Consider the following 27,884-nt stretch of genomic DNA (forward strand, 5'->3'; position numbering starts at 1 on the left):
AAGGAAAGGAAGGAAAGGAAGGAAAGGAAGGAAGGAAGGAAGGAAGGAAGGAAGGAAGGAAGGAAGGAAGGAAGGGGAAAATATATTTATGTGTATATACAGGATAGCTTGGATAGTTGTACTACTGATTTCTGCTACTCTATGGAAAGGAGCACTTCATGCTTAAAGTTTTTTTCTTCTCCTTTTTAATTATAACTTTTTAAAAACCAATTTTGCATGCTTACATCTAGTAATCTAAACAACTTAATTTGAAGACATTATGCAATATAGCAACCATTGTTGAATTCCTATTATTTTGTTTAGTGAAGTTCTTTATCACCCTAATGGGTTTCTTTTGTTTGTTTTTATTTTTGTTTATTCTGTTTAAAAGGTAAAAAAAAATTTTTTTTTGAAGATCACAGGCTTATTTAAAAGCACTTTCAGAAAGTACGAGGTCCTGAGTTTGATCTCTGGTACCACCAAGAACTAAAAAAATAAAAATAAAAGCATTTTCAATGAACTAACAGTAGGGCCATGAAAGCATGCAACCAATGTATAATTTTTCAAGAATAACTGCCCATTGGGGAGGTAGGCTTGGACTACCTAAGAATATCTGTGTTGTAGAACTGGGGGTGCAGCTTAGTGTCTGAGCACTTGCGCAAGGTCCTGAGTTTGAGCCTCAGTACTAAAACGACAGGGCAAGGAGGGAGACGGAGACAGAGAATGAATCTGACAAACCCATAGTGATCCCTTATGGAATTTAATTGAAGACCATCTTTTAATTTGTGTTTCTACTGGTGTTTGGTTTTTGTCTCCCACAAAAAACTTCAGGTCAGTCACCCTGCACCCCTGGCACGCTGACTTAAAAAGTAATTTTTGTGAAGTTTGACATGAACACTGAAATTGCTGGCAGCTATGATGTCTTGAGAGAGGAGGTGCTGTGCGCTCCCTGAGGGATGAGCCCGGGATTAATGAACCCCACTCCTTGGTGTGACTCCCCAGTCCTTTTCACTCACTGTATTTTCTTCCCCTACCCTGCCCTCTTCTTGCCTTGCCTTCTTTCCTATTCTTTCAGCCTGTCCTTGAGGATCACCTATTTAACTACTCCTGTGTAATTTGTCTCCCTAAGTATTTCTGTCTTCCTGTCTGTTTGCTGGAGGAGAAGGGACGAGTCTATAGGCTTCCCCTGACAGGCTGTCTAGGCAAGGTGTGTACAGGGAGCAGTAGACACAATCAGGAGTAGGTAAAGGGTGTGTTTGGACAGTGGGTGTGTGTCAGAGAATGTTTGAATTCTTTAATCCTTGGTTGTCGTAGGTGCTCTAAAAATTTCTCCACAGAACCATAATTCCTTTAGTATACTGACAATTATGTTGCCTTTGAAAGGGTAATAATCATGTCATAGGCATTTTGGAAAATGTAAACAAAGTACCCAGAGTCTTATCTGAATATAACCACCATTTTATGTTAGTTTGCTATATTTCTGCCCCCTCGCCCTCCACCTGCCCCTCCCTTCACTTCCCCTTCCCTCCCTACCTCCTTCCTTCTCCCTCTATCCCCTCTCCCTCCCTTCTCCTTTCTTCTCCTCTCCCTTCCTCTCCTTCCCTCCCTCCCTCTCATATATGTTGTCTTGTTTTGTTAGATGGACTACTTGTTTTACTTAAAGTTTCACTAGAAGGATTTAGCAGACTATTAGTGCATAATTTTCCCAATTCTCTTTTAATGAATGCGTCAAAGAACTTGTGTCATTTCAAAACTCTTCTAATACCAAAAAGTTTTGATTATGTAGTACTTGTCACAATAAGGACTGTTACAGTGAACATATTTGTATAGTCTTTTTGTTTTTGTATTTTTCTCAAAACTTTCCCAAAAGGTGGACCTACTAGATAGATCAAGGGCCATAAATATCCCCACAGGTATTCTTTCTTATTTTAAAGTTATTTTCCAAATTATATGGCTAATAGAAGTATGAAGGAATGCTAGTTGTACCAGTACTAGCTCCAAAACGAACTAGTATAACTGAGTTGTTGGAAGGTGGGGGCTTGTGGTGCTGGGCATTGAACCCAGGGCCTTAGACATCCTAGGCAAGCACTCTACCACTCAGCTACATCCCCAGGCCTAATCAGTGTGTGTGTGTGTGTGTGTGTGTGTGTGTGTGTTTTCTTTTGTACTTGCAGTTCTATGGGTTGAACCCAAGGCCTTCCCAATGAGACCCAACCCTTTATTTTCATTTTTTGAGACAATATCACTCGGTTGCTAAGTCCCCCTGCTGCACTTGTAATTGCAGTTCTCCTACCTTAGCCAGTGAGATTATAGGATTATAGGTGTGTGCCAGTGTGTGAGACTCTTGTAATTGTGTTTTAAAAACCTGCTAATTTCGCACTTTACATAGGTACCTTGTTTAATTGGAATTTGTTTGGAAATAGTTGATGCTGGAATTCTTGTTCTTCCCTTCAGTGAATGTCTACTGCAGGGAGATGCAGGGCTTATTAACAGGCTGCCCATTGTTTCAAGTGCGCTGCTGAGTCTGACCTAACAACAGTGACGTCATTGGTCACACAATGATGTCATTGGTTGCACAATCTGCAACAGATCCTTACGGATTTCAGTCCAGTGCATTTCTGAGCTCTGTGTAGACAGCAGTCTCACCGCTTTGGACTCTCAGCATGAACACAATTAAAGCCTCAGTGGTCCTGCACAGCTTGTTCCCGAAGAGCTTTGACGTTCCCTGAATGCGAATTCACCTTTAGGCAAAGGGAATCCATACCCTCTGAAGCTAGTTAATGAGTGAACCAAGGTCTTTGGAAACAGCTGTGAAAAATACTGTAGTCAGTTGTGGCCGTTTGGCTATACGCGAGAACTCCCAACTCCTTTGTAAAAGTGAAGCCTTGAGCATGCTTGGTTTTCTATTTCTGTGAAGACTGTCGGTTACCTCTCCTGCCTGGGGCGTAGAGCCAGGCTCACCCAGAGCAGTTCAGGGTCCCCACGAAGCATCTAACCTGTCAGTCTCAGGGAAGAGGCTCGAAGGAAACGGTCCAGCATTGCCTGTGACCCTTAGAACAGAATTGGCTCTCTCATCGTAACTCCGAACAGTGAACAGCCTCCTCTTCCCTCTAGTGTCCAGTGTGGATTATAATGCCCTGGTGGGTGCTAAGCGAGACAGTATTTAAAAGCTTTGGCGATCTAGCAACTGATGGATCCATAAATAGATTGATTTGTCTTTTCTTATTTTCCATCTTTTCTTTGAAATCTAACTCAGCAATTAAGCCTCACCCCCATTTTGTGATTTTTCCCCAAGAATGACCACAATTATCTTCATCAAAATAGCTATACTGAAATCAAAGAAAATCTCCAGTTTGGAAAGTAGAAAAATAATTTTTAAAAAAGTATCAGCCTCCTCTGCAGACCTTGGGGCCCCAGTTTATCTCCCTTTAGATTCTCCATGATTTCCATATTCATTGATAAGTAAACTGCATCTACGCATTAATGTAGTTTAAAATGTAAAATAAACACAACCAAAAAATCCAGTCCTGATTTATGTTTTGCTTTTGCTTGCTGATATCCAGCTTGAAGGAAAGAACACTTCTGCTCTTGTGTATTGTCTGTGTGAGAAAATGTGGTCAGGCTTGAAAAGCGGGGAAATCAGACCTGTGCTTGTTATTTTTTGCCCATTCTGTATATTGAACATTTTAAAAATTCATTGCCAATGTGTAGAGTTCCAGATAGTTCACATAAAAATCTGGGATCCTGCTTGTCTTAAAAAAGTCATCTAGGGCTGGCCAAATATCTCAGTGGATTAAAGCACCTGCAAACAGGTGCAGGAGCCGGGGATTCAATTCCCAGGCCTGCCATGTCGGCCCCGCCCCCAGAGTACACTGAGACAGGGATTGAGACTGGGCATGATGACGCGTGCCTGTAATCCCAGCTCTTGGGAGGCTGTAAACAGATGGATCACTATGAGACATATCTAGTAGTGAGACCATGAACACCCTGTAGACCCTTCCCTAAAATACAGAAAAAAAAAAAGAGTTGTCATCTGGAACACAGAGCCAGGAGTTCCCCGCCCTGCCGTCACCTGGGGCTGAGTGGCAGCTGCTCCTGCAGAGCATTGTTTTTCCAGATTGCCACAAGCCTTGCTGCTCCCTGATGCTTACCAGTGTTTTACTCATTAGTTACCCTGAGCCTGAAGACCTGAGTTTATGGTCTCATAACATATTCAGCCATAAACACTCACTTGATGTCTCTCATCATGCACAGTTATTTATTAAACACCCTCCATTCTGCGTAAGTGATCCCATTGGTTCCTATGCTCAAGGACCACAGGATCTGCTTGGGAAGACAAGACGGCATTGCACAGCTGGTAGACCGGCGTGCAGGCTGCGAGGCATCTGGGCACAGTGAATACCTGGGCACTTTTCAGGTGGGCAGTACTGTTAATGAGGGCAGCGAGCACAGCATGGGAAAACTGAGCTGGAACGGCTGCGGGGATTGGGATTGAAATTGTACTGCAAAGCATGGGTCAGAATAGCATTGCAGGTAGACAAGAGAAGGGTGATATGGGTGCTGAGACAGAAGTTAGGGGGGCCTGCCCCTTAGCTCAGTTCTTTAAGTGGCTGCTTCAACAAAGCAGTCAGGCTCAGGTTGCTGTGGTTTGATCCCCACAACTCAAGCCAGCCAAACCTGCCCTGAAGGCATTTGGAGCAAAAAAAAAAAAAAAAATCCTCAGAAGTTAGGAAACCTGAGCAAAACCAAGTTGGGAGGAATGAGCAAATCTGGGAACCATGAGCAGGCCTGTTGGGTCAGAAAAGAGATGTGAAAAGAACTGGCTACCTGCCATCAGAGAAAGCCACCTGACGTGGCCCCTGCTGTCATGACCCGCATTTTTTATTCACTTCACAGTAGTTCTGGCAATGCCCGCAGCAGGCAGTGGAAATGTAAATGCTAGCCCACCTCTCCTTAGGCCAAGAATGTTTTCCACTTTTTAAAAACTCCCTGTTCACTCATGACTTGTTTTTTAGCCCCTAAGGACAGAAAACTTGGATAGATCTTCATCCCAGTTAGGGTCTCTAGAATTGGGTACAAAACAACCAACAGGGGAAAGGAGGTGGATTAAAAGTTAGGAGAAAATGCAAAGAAAGGGTGGAAAAAGAAGTGGGCTGTTTGTCTGTACTACCCAATTTCTGGAGGAGTCCACATTCCCTGGGTCCTTTCTCTAGATGAGGGCCCTGTCTGAAGGGTCTCACCTGTAGATCTCCTCTAGGGAATTTATTCTGGGTTTGCTCCTCTAGTGCTTGGAACTTGGAGAGAAGTCCTTAGGATGTCTTTAAATGTCCATGTCACAACATCCAGTTTTGCAAAAAAATTGTGTAATTGAGAACAACTGGCTGAGCCTTACATCCTATATACTGGATGCAAGGCCAAGCTGAAGCAAGAGCAAGCACTTGCCCCTTTCCTGTCCCCCTCAGGCATACACTGAACATTCGATGTCATCCCAGGTGAAGGGTTGCTTGCCTGGGGGCTGGGCTGAAGACTAGAAGAAACTGGATCCAACGGAGGTCGATAAGTAGTTCAGGAGCAGGCTTAGCCCTCCACTTGCTAGTTGTAGCCGTGAAGTAGGACTCAGGCTTTGTTTGTGAGACAAAAGGACCAGGTTGGACAGATTTTAAGAAAAGTTAATAGGGGTGAAAAGATTAAAGATTATGTTGAGCTGCATAGATGTCTCTATTACTACTAGGACTTGACAATGTCTTTCAAAAGCTGGCATACAAGCCTGGTGTGGTCTACATGCCTATCATGCTGGCTACTTGGGAGGCTGTGCTAGGAGAAGCTTAGAGTCTAAAGCCACCCTGGGCAACTTAGTGACACCCTGTCTTATCAAGAAAAAAAATAGCTGACATATTTTGTGTATGTCAGACAAGAATTGACATATTGTTTCTCAACCTGAGTTGATCCCATAGTCCTTTGCCCTTTAGCTCTTAGTATAAAATCACCTCCTCAGTGTTGGAAACTGCAGTGCTGTCTGGTTTTCCTTCTGATTCTATCATCTTAGTATTCTAAGTATGTAAAAAGACAAAAGCCTAGAGAGCCAGAGATGTTGTCCTAGTGCATTGTCTGTTATAATAACAATATCACACACTGGGTCATTTATAAAGAGAAGAAGTTTATTTCTCATGGTTCTAAAGATCCGAAGCCTGAGAGCATGGTACCAGCACCTAGCAAGGGTCTCTTTCCTGCATGTCAACGTGGCAGCAGGCTTCGCATGACCAGAGGACCAGGCAGGTTACTGTGTCCTCTTATTAGAGGCCAGCTCCGTGGACAGCCTTAGCCCATTCATCACCTAATCACCTTCCAAGGGTCCCACTTCATAATAGTCTTACAATGGCATTAATTTTCATCTGGCTTTTGGAGGGGTTTATTCAAACAGATGGCAGTGTGTGAGAATCTCCAAAAAGACTGCAGATAGTGAGGATTTGAATGATAAAATCAAGATGTGGATGCTCTGGTTTTAGGTCTGGGAGGCAAATGGAAAAATTAAAATAAAAAATAAGTATAGGGCTGATAAGATAGCTCAACAGTCTAAGCACCTGCCTGACAGGCACAGGAACTGGGGTTCAATCCCCTGGCACCACATGCTGTGCTGGCCCCAGAACCCTGGGTGTGCTGTACCAGCCACCGAAACTGGGCGTAGTGGTGTATGCCTGAATTTCCAGCTCTGAGGAGGGTGAGACAGGAGGATCACTATGAGTCTAAGCTGCATAGTGAGACCCTGCACCAGATAAATAAAATTTTCTTAAAAATATAAAATTGGTAAATTTTGTCATGAAGGGGAAGGGAAAGAAAAAATGGGATGGCAAAAACTTTGAGATAAAACTGAAGTTTTGTTTCATAGACATGTTTTGAAAGACCATGAAACTAATGACCTGCTGACCTGGTTTTCACCCCAACATGCCAGTAACTAAGTGACATAAGGCTCACCAGCTAGCTTTCTGGGACTCAGTGGCCTCATCTTTCTAGGACAGTCTTTTGTGGGCCCATTTGGTTCTAAAACTATGTGATGCCATTTGCATTCAGTTTAAGTTACCAAGGGTTGAGGCTGTAGGAAAGGGAATTGGTGAGAAAAGGTGTATGAGGGAGTGAAGACTCTGACCCAGAGTGGAGGAAATGAAGCTGAGAAAGGCCTGTGGAGCCCAATGAAGGCAGCTCTTCAGTAGTCCTCTGCAGACCGTGATTTTTCAACCACTGGCGTACCCGCACACCCGCACATAAACTATGTGGTATTGTTGATTTCTTATGTCAGTGTGGCTTAATTTCCCAACCAAACCACCAGGTGTGTGAACTAGATTAACTCATAATCTCCTAGGAGTTTATTTACTTGACTAACTTTCATCCATATTTAGGTGATATGGGGGGTTATTCATAGTATAGTGGCTTAATAATTGTACTTTTGTGAGCCATTTGCAGTGTATGTGTGTTTGCATGCATCCTGGAATTTTCTAGATTGAATTTTCTTCTTGGACATTTGCTAAGGTTCTAGCAGTTTCTTAATTACCAATCACAGCAGTGGACATCTTAATGAGTAGTTTCGGGTATTTAGAAAGCATCAGTGCACTTATTTTATTTTACTTTACTTTTTTATGTGTGCAGGGTCTCACTACGCAGCTCAGACTTGTGGTGATCCTCCTGTTTTCAGCCTCCCCAGCACTGGCACTACAGGCATGTGCCACCACACCGAGACTCAATCCCCGGCTCAGCTCACCCAGGGATGGGGCCAGTGCAGTATGTGGTGCCAGGGATCAAACTCTGGCCCATGCACTTGCCTAAGCAGGCGCTTAGTCTGCTGAGCTACCTCACTGGCCCTAGTGCATTTATTTTTATAGGTATAAAATTTATGGGATTTTTTTCTTACTTCATAGTACTAGGGATTGAACCCAGGGCCTCATACCCAATAGGCAAGCACCTTGTCATCGAGGTAAGCATATTCTCAGCCCTTTAATTTAATTTTTTCTTACCAAGTTGCCCAGGATGGCCTCAAACTTGTAATTCTTTCTCCACGGCTTCCAGAGTAACTGGAATTACAAGTGTGTGCCTCCATACCTAGCTAAATAGATAATTTTAAGTGTTCTTTTCATATATTCACTCATTTCATAGGCATTTGTTGGACACATAATGCCAGACAGCCTGTTGTTTATTTTCCTTTGACCTACTTGGCTAAGTACCCAGCTTGAAAGGACTGCTATCTATACAAACATGCATTCCTCATTCATTACTATTTATTAGTCTACTTCATTTTAAGTTCTAAGAGTACTTTAAGTTATAAAAATGGTAACTTAGGAGAGCTTTAGGTTCAAAGAAAATACGCTTAGTTACTTTGTTTACTCGATGTAGGATGTGAGAGGAAAAAAATTTTGTAATATTAAACTTTAACATCACTTTGGTAAAACAACAACAATAACACCAACAACAAAACTGTATGCTGGTGTCTGATTTTGTTCTTTGGGTTGTGCACAATTCACCCTGCCCCCCTCCCCAAATTCTTTGATGTAGATTTGTTTTTCCTGAAATTCCTTAACTGTGTCTGCCACTCTGTTCTCAAGCAACAAAATTTGAGTATATACTATTTTATATAATGTACCACATTCGCATTTGCAAAATAATGAAGACCAGCACACTGTGCTTCTGAGCTGGCGTGCAGATGCACGTGATCGGGTCTGCAAACATATTTTTCCCAAGCAGTTCATTTTCAGTGAAGAGTTCTGATAAAGCTACCTGTTGAAAAGGCTTCCTAAGCATCAAACTGCCTAACCTGAGATTATACCTGTTCTAGAGAACTTGTTGCACTTTATATGTCTTCTGGTAAAGTGATACAATGAGGCTTTTTTTTTCTTCCTTTTAATCTGATACTACCAAAAACCATTCGAATATGACATTGGAGACAGTGAGTAGTGGTGTGGAAGTTAATGTGTAGCCTGTTCTCCAAAGCCTTTGCTGCCCCACACTTGGGTTATAGACCTTTCTGTAGAAGCGGCCCCTTCGCTGTGTCTAGTAAGAGGAGTGCTGTGATCGCCACCGCAGGCTTTCTCTCTTCTCATTCTCTGCCGCGTACAGCTGACCTCTAGGTTACAGAAGAGCGTCTTCCTTGGGGTCTGCCTTAGCTCTCCTAGCAAATTACAGAGCTCAACCCGATTAGCAGTCCTCACAGAACTGGCCGTGGAAAGACAGCTTCAAGCTCAACCGTGAATAACTTTGTCTACATTTATTATGTTCAGAACGAATGAAAGTTAATTCAAAATGCAGGGACTAGTAAAGATTTGATCACCTCACTTGAATATATGATAGCAATGTTAGAATGGATTGATGGTAAATATTATATATCTTTATAGCTGGTGCGGTCAATAGAAAACTAAGCTTTCCTTAAGTCAATAAATACTTTTAAAAATGTAGTATCTTTTCTTGCTCGCTTACTTGCTGTCTCCTAAATCTCTGGTCTCTATTTCTCAGCATCATGAAACAGCTGGGAGAGGGGTGCTCTTCTTTTGATTCTATCTCCGCCTTCTCTGCAGTCCCTCCTCCTCCCTCCACCCCATCTCTTCGTCTTCTTCAGGCTAAGAAGAAGATGATGACCTTCAAGGGTCATCAGCCCTTGAGGCCCAGCACACTTTTCATTTTGCCATGATCTCCTAGCTTTGGTAAGCGAAGCTTATAGGACCGTCACTTTCTTCCCAGGGCCTTGTCACCTTTGGCTTCTGTCTTCTCACACTGCTACTGCGACTTTTTGAGGACAAGGACTCGGACATTTTACTGAGGTTGGCAGACTCTTGATAAAGTCATGTTCTGGTTTTGGTGCCTTCTCAGGAGTCTGAGGTGCCTCCAACCTTTGACTAGTTGTGCTGTCCATGCAGCTGCCTGACTTGGCTCCACAGGTCCTTTGTTGCCAAATTTGGCAATTGAGAGAAGCAGACAAGCAGAGGGTATTGCCTAAGGAGGCCCAGCACCCAGGCTGGATCCCCAGGATTCCTCAAGGGGCAGGCTTGCTTGTTGTACAGAAGGGCTCCTGTGTGCTGTGGGTGAGGATGTAGAGGCTTCCTTGTCCTCTGCAGGTCTGGGGTTGGAGCTCATGGCCCTCTTCATCCGTCTCTGTGTACCAGCAGGGTGCTAGCCTCTTACTGGCTCACTGTGTCTGCTTTTAGAGTTCACAACCAGATCTCATTCAGGTGCAGAAGAACTCACAACCAACACATTACATAACAGAACACGAGGAGATCAGTTTTATGTGAGAAAACAGGAGGAGGCACCTCAGGGGCCTTTGCAGAGGATGCATGCTGAAGGATAACAAGTCCCAGCTTCAGTGGGAGGCCTGGCAGTGGGCATTGCCAGCTCTGCTCACAGCAGCGTTGTCCCAGACCTTTACTCCTTGCCCTTGCAAAGATCAGTAGAGTGACCTAACGACTCTCCTAGTTTGAATCAACCACTCTGCCAGGCAAAAGAAGTCCCTGGAGGGATGCTCAGGCTTTCCCTCCAAAGATGCTAATTCACTAGAGTTGTGGTACAAGAGTGTGAATTCAGGGCCCGGGAGATGGCTCAGTAGAATAAACGCTTCCCTGGCAAGTGCAAGAGTCTTAGTTCAATCCCCGGTTCCACCAAAAAAAAAAAAAAAAAGTGTGAATTCAGATGTAGTCAGTCTGTGGGCCACCCTGTAATGACGATAAAGAAGTAAAATAAGTGGGCAGTGGCATATGCCTGTGATTCTAGCATTGTGGGATTCTGAGGTGAGAGGATTCCAAGTTTAAGCCTGGAAACTTACTGACTCAGCAAGGCACTGTCTCAAAAATAAAAAGGCTGGGGATGTAGCTTACTGTGCCCCCCCCCAATACTGTGTTCTTTAAACATTCTTAATAACTTCTTTAAAACAGAATTTTTTTAAACTGACAATTTACCACCAACTGGTAAATCCTTCTGTCTCTTCAGGTAAGATGGGTCTGGCCCTGAACACAGTGAGTGCTGCTCCTGCTGACTAGGAGGTAGACTTGTAGACTTGTGATGAGAAGGTTCTTACCAGTAGCAAGTAAGCAGGACCCTGGAGTTCATTTGCAAGTCAGCATTCTCTTCAAACAAAGAAAGCAAGACCTCTCACTGGAGAAATGCGTGTCCCTGTTCCTGAAAGAAGACTCGCCATCACACATCCAGGGTGTTCCTGAGCATGCTTAGCAGAAAGTCATGGGGATATGTCCTTTTAAAAGATGGCAGCCGGGAAGGCCTCTGAGCAGAGAATTTAGTATTATAATGAGCAGAGTTTACTCTAGGGCATCCAAAGAAATGAGTCAGAGTATCTCATGTGGCCTTGGCTACTTCCTTCTAAAGTTTTTTAAAGAGCCTTAGCTGAAACAAAAAGAGAAAACAACTTCAGATGTGTACTAGCAGTCTTTTAATGGGGCAGCAGCTTTCTCTCTACTAAGTGTAGTTTGCCCTTCAAGTTTCCTGCCAGCTTTCTTTTTTCTCCCTTGTCCTGCCTCTTCTCTAATTTTCTCTCCTCTCCCTGCCTTTCCCTTTTCCTCTCCTCCCTCCTTTCCCTTTCTTCCTGCCTGCCTGCCTGCCTGTCTCTCTGTGTCATACTGTATGGGACCCAGAATCCCTGCGTGCTAAATGTGGCTGTACTTAAGCTGCAAGCACAGGGCATCTGGGAGGATCTCTCCTATGTGACAGGGCTTTTGCTGAGCTGGCATCGTTCCTAGGAGTGTAAGTGGAATAGACAGAGAGAGGAATATTTTTAAACAGAATCAAAACTATCAGATTCTTATAGTCATCAAATTAAGAATATTTTAACACTGAAATCCATATGACTCGAGCCCTGTGTCTAGCTTCCAAGCAAGCCTTGCCCTTCTGCCCCTCAGGAAGGTACCATACTTTGCTCCCCCCACCCCCCATGTCTTCTGGCAATTTGTCATTCATCCTTATGGGCCCAGGTCATGTGTCACCAAGACAGTGAATGTGTCACAGGCCCCTCTAGGTGGAGAAAGTCACTCCTCTGACTACACTTGGTGCTTCCTGTCTGTCTCAGTTACCCTTCTCTTGTTTCTGGGACGAATACCCAATGCTCAAAATGAAGGAAGGAAAGACTTATTTAGTTCATAGTTACTGGAGGTTTCAGTCCATACTCAGCTGGTGCCAAGGGTGAGTGGCACATGGCAGAGGGCAAACTTACATGGTGGCAGCAAAGAGCAAGAGAGCGAAGGGAGAGGCAGCAGCCCAAGCAGCTAGCTAGCCACTTATCCCTCCTTGTATTTAATGTGAGTTACTTGCCCCAGGGCAAGTGCAACATCCACACCCGCAATAATCAATCACAGGGGCTCTGAGGAGATAGCTCAGTGGAATAAGTTCTTGCCTGGGAAACTCTTGCCTGAGTTTTATTATTATTGGTACTACCAATAATAATAATTATAATAATCACAAACTCCAGAGGCTGCCCAATGACTGCATGAGACTTTGCAGGGACACCTACACACAAATCATGACACTGTCACACTGCTGTTCCACTTTGTCCCCACCCTTTGCTTCCTACGGGTGAAGCCTCTACTTTCTCTCTCCTAGCCTCCATCTCAGTTTGAGTGCCTGGTACCATTTAAACATTTGCTGCAAGAGTTGATGAAAAATAAATTCTGGCCTGTTCCCTTATAATTACCCAAAGCATAAATTTCTCTGAGGAAGACAAATACAGTTATCCCATTCTATACAGATATTTTGATTTAGACTTGGTACATTAAACATTCAACAAATCAGATTGTATGGTACAACTATGGATCTAAACTATGATTGAATTTTTTCAGTTTCCATAGCATGTATGTGTGTGTGTGTGTGTGTGTGTGTGTGTGTGTGTGTATCTGTCTATCTATCTATCTATCTATCTATCTATCTATCTATCTATCTGACATCTTGTACAGATGACTGAACCCATGACCTTTCTACTGAGCTGCATCCCCAGCCTTTTTTTTTTTTTTTTATTTTGGGGCAGGATCCCACTAAAATATTAGGGTCTTGGCTGTTTGCTCAGAAGTCTGTCTAAAGGCGCAGCTTATCCTGGGATACCTGCGAGCCTGCCACAGGGGACTCATTCACACTGTCTTCAGCCAGGGCCTGCCTCTTGGAGCCTGTGGAGCTGGCGGGCCACCCAGTCTCCTAAGGCCTCAGGCCAGGAATGACTGACCAGTCTGCAGTAGCTTGAAACTTGGCAGGACAAAGGAGAGCTGCTCTCAGGGCTTGGGCTTTTGTTCTGATGTTCATTTTCTCAAGCACTAATAATGTGGGCAAACTGGTCCTGCTAACCGGCTGTGCAGAGCTGCCAGCAGAGAGAATCTGCTGTCAGGTGGACTGTGTCTGCGACCCTCAGGACCCACTATCTTTCTCCACCCTGATTCTAACCCTTTTACTCTCAAATGATTTGAAACTTGTATGCTAGAGGGGGCCTCACCTTTAAGCAACAATTTGACTAGTGATTGTCTTCCAAGCGCTGATGTGGGGTAATACTCAGTTATGAGTCTTGGGCTCACCTGGAGCCATCTGATCCTGGGGAAGGCACTTTCCTTCTTTCTTTCAGCCTCAGATGAGCATAAAATGAGCGTGATGTTTGCTCTTCCAGTTTAACAAGTTCTTGCGGGATTCAAACAAATAAGAATTTAAGTAGCCGTCCCAAAGGGTACATCATTATTTTGTATTTTATATGTTATTGCCTTAATTTTTCATCAACCATCAAGCACATACAAAGGCTATGCAAGAGGTATTTAAATCACTATTATCCTCTGAGTCTGGCTCTTCAGACATTCCTAGGTGTCTGAAAACATCATTTGCCTTGTATGTTTACCGTGTTACATACCGTTACATTTAAGAAACTATGTTTGAAGGGTTTTCGCTAATTTTTGCATCCTGTACTGCACAGAAAGCAGAAGAAGAACCCAGCTTGTGGATGTGCAGTTGTGAAGTCAAGCGGAGGGTGTGAGTGGGCCAGTTTAAAGCTGCTGTCCACCACCAGTGAGCTGGAGGGGTTTTGCTTGGAAGTTTAATTCTTTTGTGCTGCCTTTAGTCAGCTGCTAGTTGGAACACTTCAATGGAAACAAGTGCTCCTTACCCTGGCAATCAAGGCAAACTTTGAGTACCTTGGAGAAGAATGTTTGTTTATGATTAGCTGTATTTGGGGCACCGGAGAAAAGATTTTTCTTTTTTCTTTTGCTTTCTGTTACTTGTGGTGTATTAACTAGTCATCAGCTTAACACCCAGCTCGACTGAGTCAGTGTGGTTCCACCTCAGAGTTGGCGTGAGCAGCATAAGAGCAGAACTGGAGGGGAAGATGGCATGTTCTTGGGGTGCTGTAGAGTAGAGGTGTGTCACGCTGGCTTTCCTGAGATGAGCTCTGCTGTTCTCATCAGAGGAGGAGCTTGGGTCTTCACTGTCTCCAAGGATGGCTATGGCTCTTTGGCAGAGCTCTGGGTCTTTCCTTGAGCTTCCCTTCCTGGCTGCAGTGCAGATCCCTCAGCCTGCTGGCACAGGTCCTTCATCCTGTTGGCACACAGTTTCTGGCTTCCACCACTGACCTTTGGGCCTTCCCAGTGCAGATCCTCCATAAAGACTTGTATGAGACATTGCCATGGGCTCTAGACCTCCGGCTGAACTCATGGAGGACATTGCCTTGGCCTCTAGGTCTTCAGCTGGACTCATGCAGTACGCTGCTGTGAGATCCAGCCTGTTGGATTCTTTGGGTCTTTATTGTGTGGACAGATTTCCTGCAGTCTTTTGTACTTGACCCTACAGGTGACTACTATAAAATAATCGTATGTGTCCTGTATTAGGTCTGTTACCCTGTAAACCCTGACTACAGCAGTACTAGAAATTTATCCCAGTGTCTCCCAGATGCTAAGACTACTTTGGAGGTACTGAGCATACTTAGTCCTAGAAAAACAATTGGACCCCGAAGATCAAGACTTTGTCTGAGGGAACCCACAATCCCCAACTTACTGCTAAACTCATAGAGATGTGAGTAAAAGGGAACTTCTAGCTTGCAGGAAACTCAGCTGAGAGAGACAGAACAGAGAGAGGTGCTACCAGGGAAGGCTGGAGAGAACTGCACTGGTGAGGAACGGCTGGAGGGACAGAGTGGCTCCTGATCCAGCCAGGTCAGGGCAAGAGCTGATGGATGCCCTGGCTGTTGGGCCGGAGGCAGTCCTGTGTTCTTTCTGGGGCCATTTTCCTTCGTGTACATATGAGCAGCTAAATGTTCCTTCCAGATCTGAAATCATCTAGTTTTATGATATAAATTTCACTGCAAATTTATCAGTTCATTTTTAAAAATAGATTACTGGTTGTTGTAACCCAAAAATCAAAAACCGGACTCAACTTAAAAGCGCTTTATTTAGCTGAGCTCAGCAGTGGCACGTACTCTCGTCTCCAAGTATGTGTGTGCAGAGGTGGGGAGGGGCAAGGGTTTTTGAGGCTGAAAACGGCAAAGGGGAGGTCTTGTGACTTGAGCACGAGGGAATGCAGCCCAGGGGTCAGCGTCCACTTGTGGGAAACAGGTTACATTCTTTTAACATGTGGTTACAATTTTCAGGAACAAATAATTAATTTTATGGCATGGTGTTGATCACAGGATGTCACAAAAAGATATCATGATAATTTTGGGAACAGGGAATTATCCTTAGAACAGAGAGTTATTACCTTAGGATATGGGGCTGATCACGGGAAACATTGTGTAGATTGCTTTTAACGATCTGTGGCTCAGAACAAAGGAATATTTTGAACATTAACAAAACTGTGTTCAGAGGCCAGACAGACGGCTTGAGCCACAAAGATGAAGTCTAAGTTGTCAGCTTATGCCAAACAGTCCTTGTTAATAAAGTTACAGTGGAAATGTACAGAGGTGTATAATAGAATGGCTATTCTGGTTACAAAATGGAGTCAATCACATAGGTTATAACAGAAATGCACAGAGTTGTATAGCAAAATAGCTGTTCTAGTTACAAAATGGAGATGGTTACATAGGTTATAACACTGGTGAGTGGCAGTCGAAGTGATGGTTGAGAGTTCTGCAGCCAGAACACATGGGTGAAATCCAGCTTGCCCTTCAGCAGCCTATGTGACCCTGTGGGACCTGGGCTGATTTCTGGGGATGCTTTAGTCCTGACTGTCCCCTACAGTGAGGGCAATGACAGGCAGAGTATCAACACACATAAGCCTTTGCCCTGGATGAATCCTTTAGATTTCGAATATAACAGGCTTTTGGTGCTAATGGAGTTTAACCATATAGGAGCTACTATTTCCTGTATGGTAGTCAAGTTTTTAAAAGTTATAGACCTGGGCAGAGACAAGCCCTCCATGAGACTGAATTGCAGCCCTAGAGGTGTGCTGGGAGGGTGACAAGAACTAAACTGAACTGAGAAAGTGGATTCTCTCTCCAACCCACATTGTCTTGTGGCATGGTGGTTGGAATCTTCTCAGATCTGCTTTGTAGCTTGTGATGGATTCTTGGGTATTAAAGTAAACAATCTGAAACAAATTGAACAATTCTGTAGTTCATTGATCCCCTGAGAAAGGCTTATTGTCACATTATTATAGTGTTTGTACTTCACAAATGGGTTTAATAAACCCCTTCACTGCAGAGGGCAGAGAATAATCCTGTCCCAAACAGAACTCTTTGGGTCTATGCAAACCTCATCACAGGACAAAGGGCTTATTTGACAAAATGTAATGGCAAGTAAAGGAAATAAGAAGAAAAGATATACAGAAAGGGGACCACATTGGATACACTTCTGCCAAAGGCCAGGGACCTGAGTAAGTGCACCCTAATTTGTAGCAGGTGCAGATTTCCATGCTATAATTACTCATAACATGGCCACTTTGAGGCTACGGACTGCATGTCAACTGACCTGACAGACCCCTGTTAATTTGTCAGTTGGTTTTGTGTCCTAGCAAGTGCTGGGTCCAGGATACTTCTGAAAGATATTGCCAAAGACAACAGACAATAAAAAATAAAACTGTTACTCAAGGTTTGCTTGAGCACACAGGGTGGGGTGGCGGGTGACAAGAAATATGGTTGGAATGTCGAGTGGGACCAGAGTGTAATGCCAAGAACAGATGTTTTTCTTCTTTCTGTAGGAAGCAGGTAGTTCAAGTTTTTAAGCAGCCAAGTTACACCAGGTTATAGCATTGTCTACAACGTAATAGACAAGAGCGAAAAATAGCATTTTCACCAAGGCAGCATCATGACTGCAGGTGGCTAGATTCAGAAAACGTTGGCAGATAGAGCTGAGATGAATTGATTGATTGGAAATCAATTAGCACAAGGAAGCAGCAGAGGAAGGTGTTGTGGCAGGTACATTTATGGCCAGATAACTAATTGAGAACTAGAGGTAGTGAGTTGCTGTGTCGAGCAGGGGAAGGCAGAGTAGACTTTTGTTGTTCTCGTTGCAGTGCTAGTGATTGAGTCCAAGGACTCGCTCATACTGGGAAGGTGCTCTACCTCTGACCTGCTTCCCCAGCTTGGTTCGTGGAAAAGCCAGATCTGGGAGAGAGTTGGAAAGAAATTTGGGCTTGGAGCCTAAGAAAGCCAGATCAAGCCTGAGGATGAAGGTGTCAGACATCGGAACATGAATAGAGATCATTGCACTGGTCAAAGAAAATAGGAATTATAAGGTTGTTTATAACAGAAAAAAAAAAAAAAAAAACCTAGAACTTTAAAGAATACCACCATGGAAAGAACCAGTGGGTAAGACAAAAACAATAATCAGTTCAGGGGTCAGGGATATAGCTCAGCTGTGTAGTTCCTGCCTGGCCAGCATGAGGTCCTGAGTTCGATTCTAGGTGTCCACCAAAAGAAAAAAAAATCCATTAAGAATAGACAGAGACACACACACATACAGATGGGAGGGAGGGTAAATTGTCAGGATGACAGGAGAAAAAGGAAACGGGAGTAGTTAAGGAAGAAGAGAAGTTCAACAAAGAGCTGGTTGTCAGATAGCTGCAGATAAGCCAAGTAGGTGACTTGTGAGCCCAGCAGAGATCATTTCATCAGAGATGTGTGGCTGGAAGTCAAGTTGTCAAGGAGGTCGTGACAAGTGGGAGTTGAAGATACAAGGATAGGGAAGGTAGACGGACAACTGTCACTGTGTTCATGGATAAGCAAGGCGCCAGGCACCAGCCTGAGGGAAAGAGTATAGGAAACTTTTTTTTTTTTATTTAAAGCAGAGAAAGAAGTCCTAAGCATGTATGTAGGGAAAGCTATTGTGAAGAGCGAAAGACAAGATTACAGAAAAGAATCAAGGGAATTGAAGCCCTAGGAAGGAGAAGGAGGTGGGATGTGGAAAGCATTGACCTTGGGCAAGTTTATGATAAATTCCTTAGAGGTTGGGAGGAAAGGAGACATTTGTTTCCAAACAAAAGTTAATTTCTGTTCAGCTCAGTTCTGCTTTTACCTTAAAAAAAGGTGTGACTTCTACTATTTTTGTTCTCCAAGGTTCCATTTAAAAACAAAAACAAAAACAAAACATTGATCCCATTTGTATGTCTGTTGTTCCTCAGCAAATCAACTTTCTTCTCCTCGTGCCATTTACCATTTGCCCTAAATCCCCCAGACGTGGTGCTCTGTGAAGTGCGGTGGTACGCACCTGTAGTCCTAGAGGCTCACAGGGCTAAGGCAAGGACTGCCAGTTTGAGGCCAGCCTGGGCGACTTAAGGAAATGTCATTTTGGAAGAGATGGGAATAGGGAGGGAGAAAAGAACTGGAGGAAAGGAAAAGGAAGAAAAACTGTCCCTTAAGCAGAGTTGATTTGGAGTAGAAATCCAGCCCTCAGCAAGTGAAAGTGTGTGTCTGAGAGAGGGAAAGGAGGCGTCGGAGGCTTAGCGTTCTCTTTCCATCTTCGCTGGGTGAGGTTTGAAAGGACCGATGTGTAGACACCAGCCCCACAACCAGCTGTTTCTAGCTCTCTTCTGTCGTTCCCTAGCCTTCTGATCATTAGAATCCATTCACCTCCCCTGATCCTGGGTCCAGGCAGCCTTTTTGACCAATTTCTGTCTTCTTTCCCTGACTTAGTCAGATAGCTCTGTACTTTAAGGTATATACTTCTGGGCAGAATCCCCAGCATGCTGTGCAGGCCCTACCCCCAGGGTGCACTGAGATGGCGATTGAGACTGGGTGCGGTGGCATGTGCCTACAAGTGCTTGGGAGGCTGAAAAACAGGAGGATCACTACAAGTCCGATTTATGTAGTAAGACCCTGTACTAAATACACTTTTTTAAAAAAATGGTATACACTTCTGTTTTTAAAGTTTCTACATTAGACCATAGATCATCTGTCAGGTCAGAGATATTCCTACATTTGCATGCTTCTTTCTGAAAACAGACTCTTCTACTTTATTTATCCCTGTACTCCCAAGACGTAGAGCACTTCTGATCAGATAGGTAATTGGCACATGTTGGCTGAATGAGTTAATTCATTTGACTTTGTTAGTGATTCCCTACCTTGCTATGCATCAAATTTGCTTAAGGAGCTAAACAAATACATTCTTCAGGTTGTATTCTCAGAAATTACTGCTTAATAAGTGGTCTGGGACTCAGGCATTGGTACCCAGGCATTAATGGTACAGATGATTCTAGTGTGCTGCTAGCTTTGAGAAACATTGAGTTAAATGAATAAAATAGATATACCAGTACCTGTTGTATAGCAATGTTTTAATTAGATTCTCACAAGGCTTTAGGGAAAGGAAGCAGGATTTGTTGTTTTTAGCACATATTTAAAAGAAAGAAAGGGGCTGGTGAGATGGCTCAGTGGTCTAAAGCACCTACTTAGAACAAGCTTAGCAAAGCACAGGGACCGCAGTTCAATCCCCCAGCACCACATGCCAGCCAGCCCTGCCCCCTGGTGGGCTGAGCTGGCCACACACACACACACACACACACACACACACACACAAAAAAATAAAATTTAAAAAAAAAGAAAAATGTATGTATATACAAAATAGTTAGGATAGATATACAGCTACTTTCTCTTGGTTCAGTGAGAAGATTTGTACTATTATTGCTTAGACAAGCAATCACGTCTGCATCTTGTACCCTGACTACTGTGACGATATGAAGACAACAATTTACAATGTATTTATTATTGTAACTGTCCTACTAACCTGTTTTGAAATGGTCTTGTTGCTATTTCTTTCTCATGAAAATTAGTAGGGCCAGCCAAATAACTCAGTGGATTAAAACTCCTGCAAGCAGGTGCAGGGGCTGGGGGTTCGATCCCCAGGCCTGCCATGCCAGCCCTGCCCCCTGGGTGTGGTGGCGCACCCCTGTAATCCCAGCTCTTAGGAGGCTGTAAACAGGAGGATCACTGCGAGTCCAATCTAATAGTGAGACCCTGAACACCCTATAGACCCTTCCCTAAAGTAAAAAAAAAAAAAAAAAGTTAGAAAAAAGTCTCAAATCATGTAATAATTTTGCATAAACCACATCTGGCCGACTAGAGTCTGATGGTCTTCCCTCGTGCTGTCTTCCAGTTTCTGGGCAGCTTCCTCAAGGGCAGAAAGTCCACCAAGTGTCCTGCACCTCACTGAGCACTGGCTAAATGGCCGAACTGTGCAGCATTTGGAGAAATGGGCCATAGCTCTAGGCTAGCTCTGAGAATGGGGAGTTAGTCCGCAGAACAGCCTGTCCACTCCATGCTTCGTCTTCCACCTTTGTGTAACAGTTCGTCTTTCTTACTGGGTGGGGCACTGAGTCTGACTTCCAAGTCTACGCCTGAAGTATGTGCCTCCTAGTAGCTTCTCTGCCAACCAGTCTGTTACACCCTGCCTCATGCCTCCTCTCTGAAACTCATCTATATAAACAATTTTTTCCTTTCAAGGCTACTTGTAGCTTCTTTAAGGTTTTGGTGCCAATCTTTGATATTGGTAACATTGTTTCTCCTTATGCAAGCTTTGTACTCTATATGTTTATAAAAGAAAACAAAAAGATTCATTGAGGGGGTTGTGGAGAACTTTACAGTATTGACATTTGGAAAAGGTAGGCTGGGAATGTATAAAACTAGAGTTGAAGAAAAATACGAAAATTGGAGTTAAAAGTTAATCATGACTAAAACCAAATCAAATTCTTAATGCTGAATTTGTAAATTTTAATAACTTAGGTAAACACACCCTTCTGGGTATAAGTATAAGAATTATTATAAGATATAAGCTAAGGTAATACCTTTCTTTTTAATAGTAATTATGTGTTGTTAAGCATAATAACAGTTATATAACAGTATGTGCCAGATAATACGTACTTCTCATATGCTATCTTATTTAATCTTCAGAACAACTGTATGATCGGTGTACAGTGCTCCACTTACCATTTTATCATTTTACAGATGAAATCGAAGCCCAGAAACAATAACCAAGATACCTAGTAAGTGGTAGAAATGAGATTCAGATCCTAATGGCTTGGCTTCCTGACCCATGCTCTTAATTTAAAAGTAAACCAATCTTATACATTTGATAGAGAAAGGTTGATATTGTGCTATGATTCCTATTCTTGAATGTCATTTTGTTGAATGTCATCTTACCACGGAGTAATTTGGAATGGGAAGCAGGGTCAAAAAAATCCATAGCTGTCAGATTTCCCAAGAAAACAGAGCACAGGGCAGAGCTGAGATAGTTTGCATACATCAAATGAGGATATTGGAATAACTGCATTATACTTCTATGATGTGCTTAATGCACCCTTTGGCTACTAATGGTGACTTCCTAGGTTAATGGCTTGGACTTCTCTAGCAACTCATTCTCGGAGCAAAATTCAGAGTCTCATAAGTTTTAGGGTATGGCCTAAAAATGTCCAAGGACATACTCTAGTAATCTGGGGACCCACTCCTTGGAGGTCCCACCGTCCCTTCCGCATTGCCAACTGATGAGCTGCCACATACCACACCCACCCCATAGCAATGCCACGGGGTGGTTTTGTGCCATAAGGATTGTAGGTTCTGTGTAGAATAAAAGTTCTGCTTAGTCTCGGGAGATTTGTACAATGTTCTCAAATGCAAGTCACATAAGTTCAAAATCAACAGCAACGAAAATTAAATTTGGTGGGAAATGATGGCAGATCCTTGTAATGCAGGCTATGCAGGAGGATGAAGAAGGAGGATCATGAGTTTAAATCCCACCTGGGAAACGTAGTGAGGCCCTGTCTCAGAAAATAAAGAGTTATGGATATACCCTAGTGGTAGAACTTATTTAACATGTTAGACACCCTGGGTTCCACCATAAATATCCCCCCGAAATCTCTACATTAGAGCATGCCCAGACTTTACCATGTTTAAAAAATAAGACCACAGGGCAGTGTTCGTGGTCCATGTTTATGGTCCCAGCCATTCAGGAGGCTAAGTTAGGAGGAGGGCAAGTTCTAGGCCAGCCTCAGCCACTTAGTGAGATCCTATCTCAGAGCAGAAAAAAGGAAAAGAGCTGGGGTTATAGCTCAGTGGTAGAGATTCTCTGGATTCTTTTCCCAGTACCCTACCCAACAGAGGAGCACATGTTTTCATGCAGGAAAATAGGTGACCTGTAGAAGAGTTACGGCTCTTCCTATAATTGGCACAAGTAGAGCACAGTCCAGAGAGAGTAAAAAATAAAGGCATTTGACAGAATGAGATGACCATCCTGAAAAGGGTAGATAAATACAGACGTAGGGTCCAGACCACCAAGCAGGAGAAATGAAGCAGGTTGCAAGGTGGAATCAATGCTCTTAAGTATTTAATGCAGTTGGTTCCTGTTGAAACTTGACCACATGCTAGGTTATTCATGTGGCTGGAGTGTCACCCTACTGCTTGTTCCCCAGCCTCCCTGGCTCCCTGGATATGAGCTTTCTTCATTCCGTCCCTTTTGGACCCGGCGCTTCTGTCCTCAAGTCACCCTGCCTCTGTAAACAGTGTGATGGCTATTTGGAAATTCTGCCAACAGTGAGCGAAAGCCACCAGGCCGAGGTGTTTCTGGAAGGGACAGGTAAACTAGGTTAAGGCGACTGCACTCCAAGCACGTGGGACATGGAGGAGGCCCTGGAGAGTCCTCATTGAAAGTGAATCTGGGAAGATGTTGTGCTGATTTTTGAGCTTTCCTACAGTGGAAAGTACTCATGTATAATTTGTGTTAAATATTCAATAGTGATGTCATTTAACTAAAAAAAAAGGAAAAAATATAACCCAGAAAGTAATAAAATAAAGCACACCTTATTTGTTCATAATTTTTTTTTCCTTTTTCTCCCTCCCTTCCTCCTTCCCTCCACTCATCCATCCATCCATTTGCCCTTTCTTCCTTCTTTCCTTCTCTCTCTCCCTCCTTTTTTCTCTTCCTCCTTCCCTCCTTTTCTTTCTTCCTCTCTTCTTCCCTTCTTTCCCTCCCTCCTTCCTCCTTTCTCCTCCCTCCTTCCCTCTCTCCCTCCTTTTCTGTCTCCCTCCTTCCATTCATCCTTCCTTCTTTCCCTCCCTCCTTTCCTGTGTTTGCTGAGCTCCATGGGTGCAGTGCATGGTCCTGGCCCCAAGGCGAGCACCTCCTGGCAGGAGGGTGTGGTGGAGTAGGGCAGCTCACATGAGGCAGTCAGGAAGCTCAGCCCTTTGTACTTCAGCATTTCGTGCTCTCAAGCTAGTGTCATATGAGGAATGGAGTGGCTCTTGCCTATGTCCTATTCTTTGATAACAGACAAGGGCTGATTGTGTCTCCCCTAGGAATCTTGGCAGGTACAGTGACTCTCAGCTGTGCCCTGGTAAATCTCAGTGTTAATGAAGATGACTGCTATTTTTGTACAAAACTTCAATGAGGACTGGCCTTTTCCAACTTGCTAAAAGCTTATACTGCTAACTAGAATCCTCTATGTGTACACATGCACAACCCCCCACATATATTTATTTGTTTAGTTATTTTTTTTCTTTGTATTTTAGGGAAAGGTCTACAGGGTATTCAGGTTCTCACTGCTAGATCAGACTTGTAGTGATCTTCCTGTTTACAGCCTCCCAAGAGCTGGGATTACAGGTGGGCGCACAACCACACCCAGTCTCAATAGCCCTCTCAGTGTGCCCTGGGGCAGGGCTAGCAGGGCAGGCCTGGGGATCGAACCCCTGTCCCCTGCGCCTACTTGCAGGCACCTTGATCTGCTGAGCTATTTGGCCAGCCCTTATTTATTTATTTATTTATTTATTTATTTATTTATTTAGATCAAGGACATTCGTAGTTATTTTAACTTTCTCAGTGAGTTGGGCAGTTGGTGTCACAGCGCATATAGAAACTGAGTTATTTTATTAGTATTCATTTGTACTGCCCCCTCTGATACTTACCAACAAATGGGTATTAGTGGAATTCCTGAAATAGCTCTTCATTGTGATATTAATTGCCTCTTGTTCTTGTTCTTCACAAATTCCAACTGATGGTTTATAAGTGCAGGGCGTTTCAACCCTCTTCATGGTGACAGATTTGTCACACACAATAATAGCTCTTATCTGGGGAACTGGGTAAACGGCTCAGATGCCTGACTGTCAGAGGCTGAGGACTGAGCACTGTAGTCCACCTGGTCCCCTCCCAAGACAACCGGGTGCCCCCACTCATAGGGTGGGAAGCAGGGACGGTACACTGTGGATGTCGCCTGGTCCTGGTTCCTGCTACCATTGTTGCCTTGATCTTCTGATGGCATCTCGATGGTTCCGCCAGCCACCAAGGTCTGTTTCACGTTTTACAAAAGAGCACTGTTCCTCCCCAGCTAGTCTCCCTCCTGAGCGGCTTGTACGAGTGCAAAGAGAGGAGTGAACTCTGCAGGGTGTCTGCTGCGTGGGTGGCGCGTCTCTTGCGTCTCTGTGTCCCCTGCTGCCAGATACTTCCTGTGAATGCTTTACGCAGACTGGCAGGGTCAGAAGGGAAGAGACCTCAGGCAGGGTGGCCTTTGCTCATTTCTGGAAAGCTCCTGGCTGTGCCTGAGCTGGCCTGCCTCTCGGTGCTAGGACCTTGACCTGGTTGCTTCTCTCGCATTCATTCCTTTCTCCTGCGCTCAAAGCACAGGCACACAGAGGTAAACTTCAAGCCCTTTAAAGATACTGCCTTCCTCTTATTTGCGCTTAAATGTTCTTTCTCCACTCCTAGTATGTTGTGGCAATAAGATGTGCTTATTTTAAAAAATGAAACAATAATAATAACAACAACAACAAAAGGACTAAATGCTGCACTTCACAAATTCTAGGTTTGAGCCTCAGACCTGCCACTTATTCTACCCTGGAGGGCAAGCTCAGTGCTTCTTCCTAAGCTTTCTCGAGCACACAGAACTCACATTACCCGTCCCGTTTCCTTCTCAGGATTGGCCTGAAAAGTGAAAAGACATTTCATGTGTGAAAATGGTATGTCCGCGCTGGCTGTGTCAGCACAAGGTAACTGCACTTGTCATCGGGTTACAACTGTCGCATGAGTCCCCCAACTCGGTGGCAGTCACTGGTGAGAACTCCCGCTGACACCGGTCCCCCCTCTGCTTCCCCTCCCCCTCCTGCAGAGCAACCTGATACACTACCTGGGGCTGAGCCACCATCTCATCGCGCTGAATTTTATCATCGTTTCTTTCGGCAAGAAAAGCGCGTGGTCCTCCGCACGAGTGAAGGTGACTGACACAGACTTTGACGGTGTGGAAGTTCGAGTGTTTGAAGGCTCTCCAAAACCCGGCGAGCCGCTGAGACGCAGCGTCGTTTACATCCACGGGGGAGGCTGGGCCTTGGCGAGCGCAAGTATGTCCTGGTCACCTTCTGATCGTTTGGCGTTTGTGGATGGCCCTGGGGAGGGTTTGGGATTGATTTTGGCTTTCTCAGTAGGTGCGGGATAGAGGAGCATTTGTCCTGTCTCTCTTGGCCTGTCCCACTTAGCCCCTGCTATCCTGATAGGATTTTTAATAGTGCTTCTTTTGCATTCACAGAAGGATCCTGTTTTTAATGGTAAATGAAATAATTATATGATGTCAAGATGTTTGCTTGTAGATTTGTTTCTTAATGCAGGAGGCTGTTTGAAAATATTCTCTCTGGTCTAATTCACAGATTTTTTTTTTAAAGATTTTTAAAGATTTCAAATAATGGAACTTAACAAAAAAAGGGGATACAAATGAATGTCCATTTTGTATCTGTGTATTCAAAGTGATTAGGATAGCTATACAGTTACATTCTCTTAATGAACAGAGGGATTTGTTCTAACGGTGTTTGTAAATAAGATATCATGTCCGCATCTTGTACAGCAATTAACCACTAGGAAGAATGTATGCAATGTGTTAATTATTGAAACTGTCCTACCAATTTGGTTTGAAACTGTCTCATTGCTATTTGTTTCTCAATAAAATTATGGAAAAAAAAAAGATTTTTAGAGAATACAAAATAGTGGGCTGAGGATATAGCTCAGCAGTATAAGCTCCTGCCTGGCAAGCACAGGGTCCTGAGTTCAATCCCCAGTACCTAAAAAAGAAAAGAGGGGCTGGCAAGATAGCTTAGTGGTCTAAAGCACCTGCTTAGGCAAGTTTAGGCAGGCGCAAGGGGCTGCGGTTCGATCCTGGCACCACATGCTGCACCAGCCCTGCCCTCAGGATGGCTGAGCCACCCAGAAATAATAACAATGATAAGAGCAACAAGTGCTGGCCAGATAGCTCAGCGGACTAAAGCACCTGCTTAGGCAAGGTGCAGTAGCTAGGTTCAATCCCCAGCGTACTGTGTCAACCCCTTCCCTGAGGCCCGCTGAGACAAGATTGAGACTGACTGTGGCGGTGCATGCCTGTAATCCCAGTGCTTGGGAGGCTGAAAACAGGAGGATCACTACAAGTCTGATCTGTATAGTGAGACCCTGTAGACTCTCTACTAAATACATAAAAAAAGAATAGAAAATAGTGATAGAAAAAAAAAGATATAAGATTTTACTAGACAAAATAGTAGGAATTCAACAATGGTTATTGTATTACATCATGCTATCTTTAAATTGATTGTTCAGATTAACAAATATAAACATGTAAGACTCATTTAAAGGAAAAAACAAAACTATCAAAGAAGCTATAAGAAATTCAAAAGAGGAAAAAGAATCAGAGTTAAAAAAATTAAATATTAACTGCTCCTTTCAAAAGACCAACAGAAATCTACAGTACAATTATCCAAACCATCCTGCATGTATGCCTAAATATATTTTTTCCTTCCTTTCATTTGTCCTTTTCCTCATCCCACTTTTTCCTTCCCATTGAACAATTTCTTTCCCTTTCACAGTATCTGTTGCACCTTTTTGATTTTCATTACTCTTTCTGGTTCTCACACTAGCAAGATATTACAACGCTTGCTCATGTGGATCTGATTTATTTCACTTACTAATATAGTCTCTAGCTGCATCCATTTATCTACAAAAGCCTCAGATTTATTTTTAAGAAAAGATTTAAAAAACACAGACTTATTTTGAAATGTTGATAATAATAGCTTTCTAAACCCAAACAATATACAGTTCAGTGGCCTAGGATATGAAGGAATTATCTAGAGCTCTTTGGCCAACTTGTGCTTTGAAGATATGTTTTTATAAAGTAGAATAGATATTTCTTAATACGCATGCTAACTTGTTGATATTCTATCAGCTTACACAACTCAGCATTAAAATATAAATGACACGTAGCTATCAAGAAGAAACAAACTTAGAAAGATCAAGAATATTATCTTTAGGCGCAGAGGCAGCTCGTGCGTCTGGGACGCCCCAAAGTTAGGACTTTTCTTTGCACTCTTGAGGCCACCGGCAGTGGCTCTGCAGCTGTCATCATGCCACAGAATGAATATATTGAATTACATCGTAAACGCTATGGGTACCGCTTGGATTACCATGAGAAAAAGAGAAAAAAGGAAAGTCGAGAGGCTCATGAACGTTCAAAGAAGGCAAAAAAAA

General features: G+C 43.5%; 1 protein-coding gene across 1 annotated transcript in view; it reads left to right on the forward strand.

Moving 5' to 3' along the window:
* The window catches only part of Nceh1 (neutral cholesterol ester hydrolase 1), a 62,996-nt gene that overhangs the window by 17,859 nt on the left and 17,253 nt on the right, over positions 1–27,884 (forward strand). Inside the window, exon 2 of the mRNA XM_004633443.3 lies at positions 25,495–25,723. Coding sequence (XP_004633500.1) covers positions 25,495–25,723 — 229 coding nt within the window. The remainder of the gene's footprint in view (positions 1–25,494; positions 25,724–27,884) is intronic.

This window comes from Octodon degus, unplaced genomic scaffold (genome assembly GCF_000260255.1).
Source record: "Octodon degus isolate 3935 unplaced genomic scaffold, OctDeg1.0 scaffold00055, whole genome shotgun sequence".
NCBI classification, from domain to species: Eukaryota; Metazoa; Chordata; class Mammalia; order Rodentia; family Octodontidae; genus Octodon; species Octodon degus.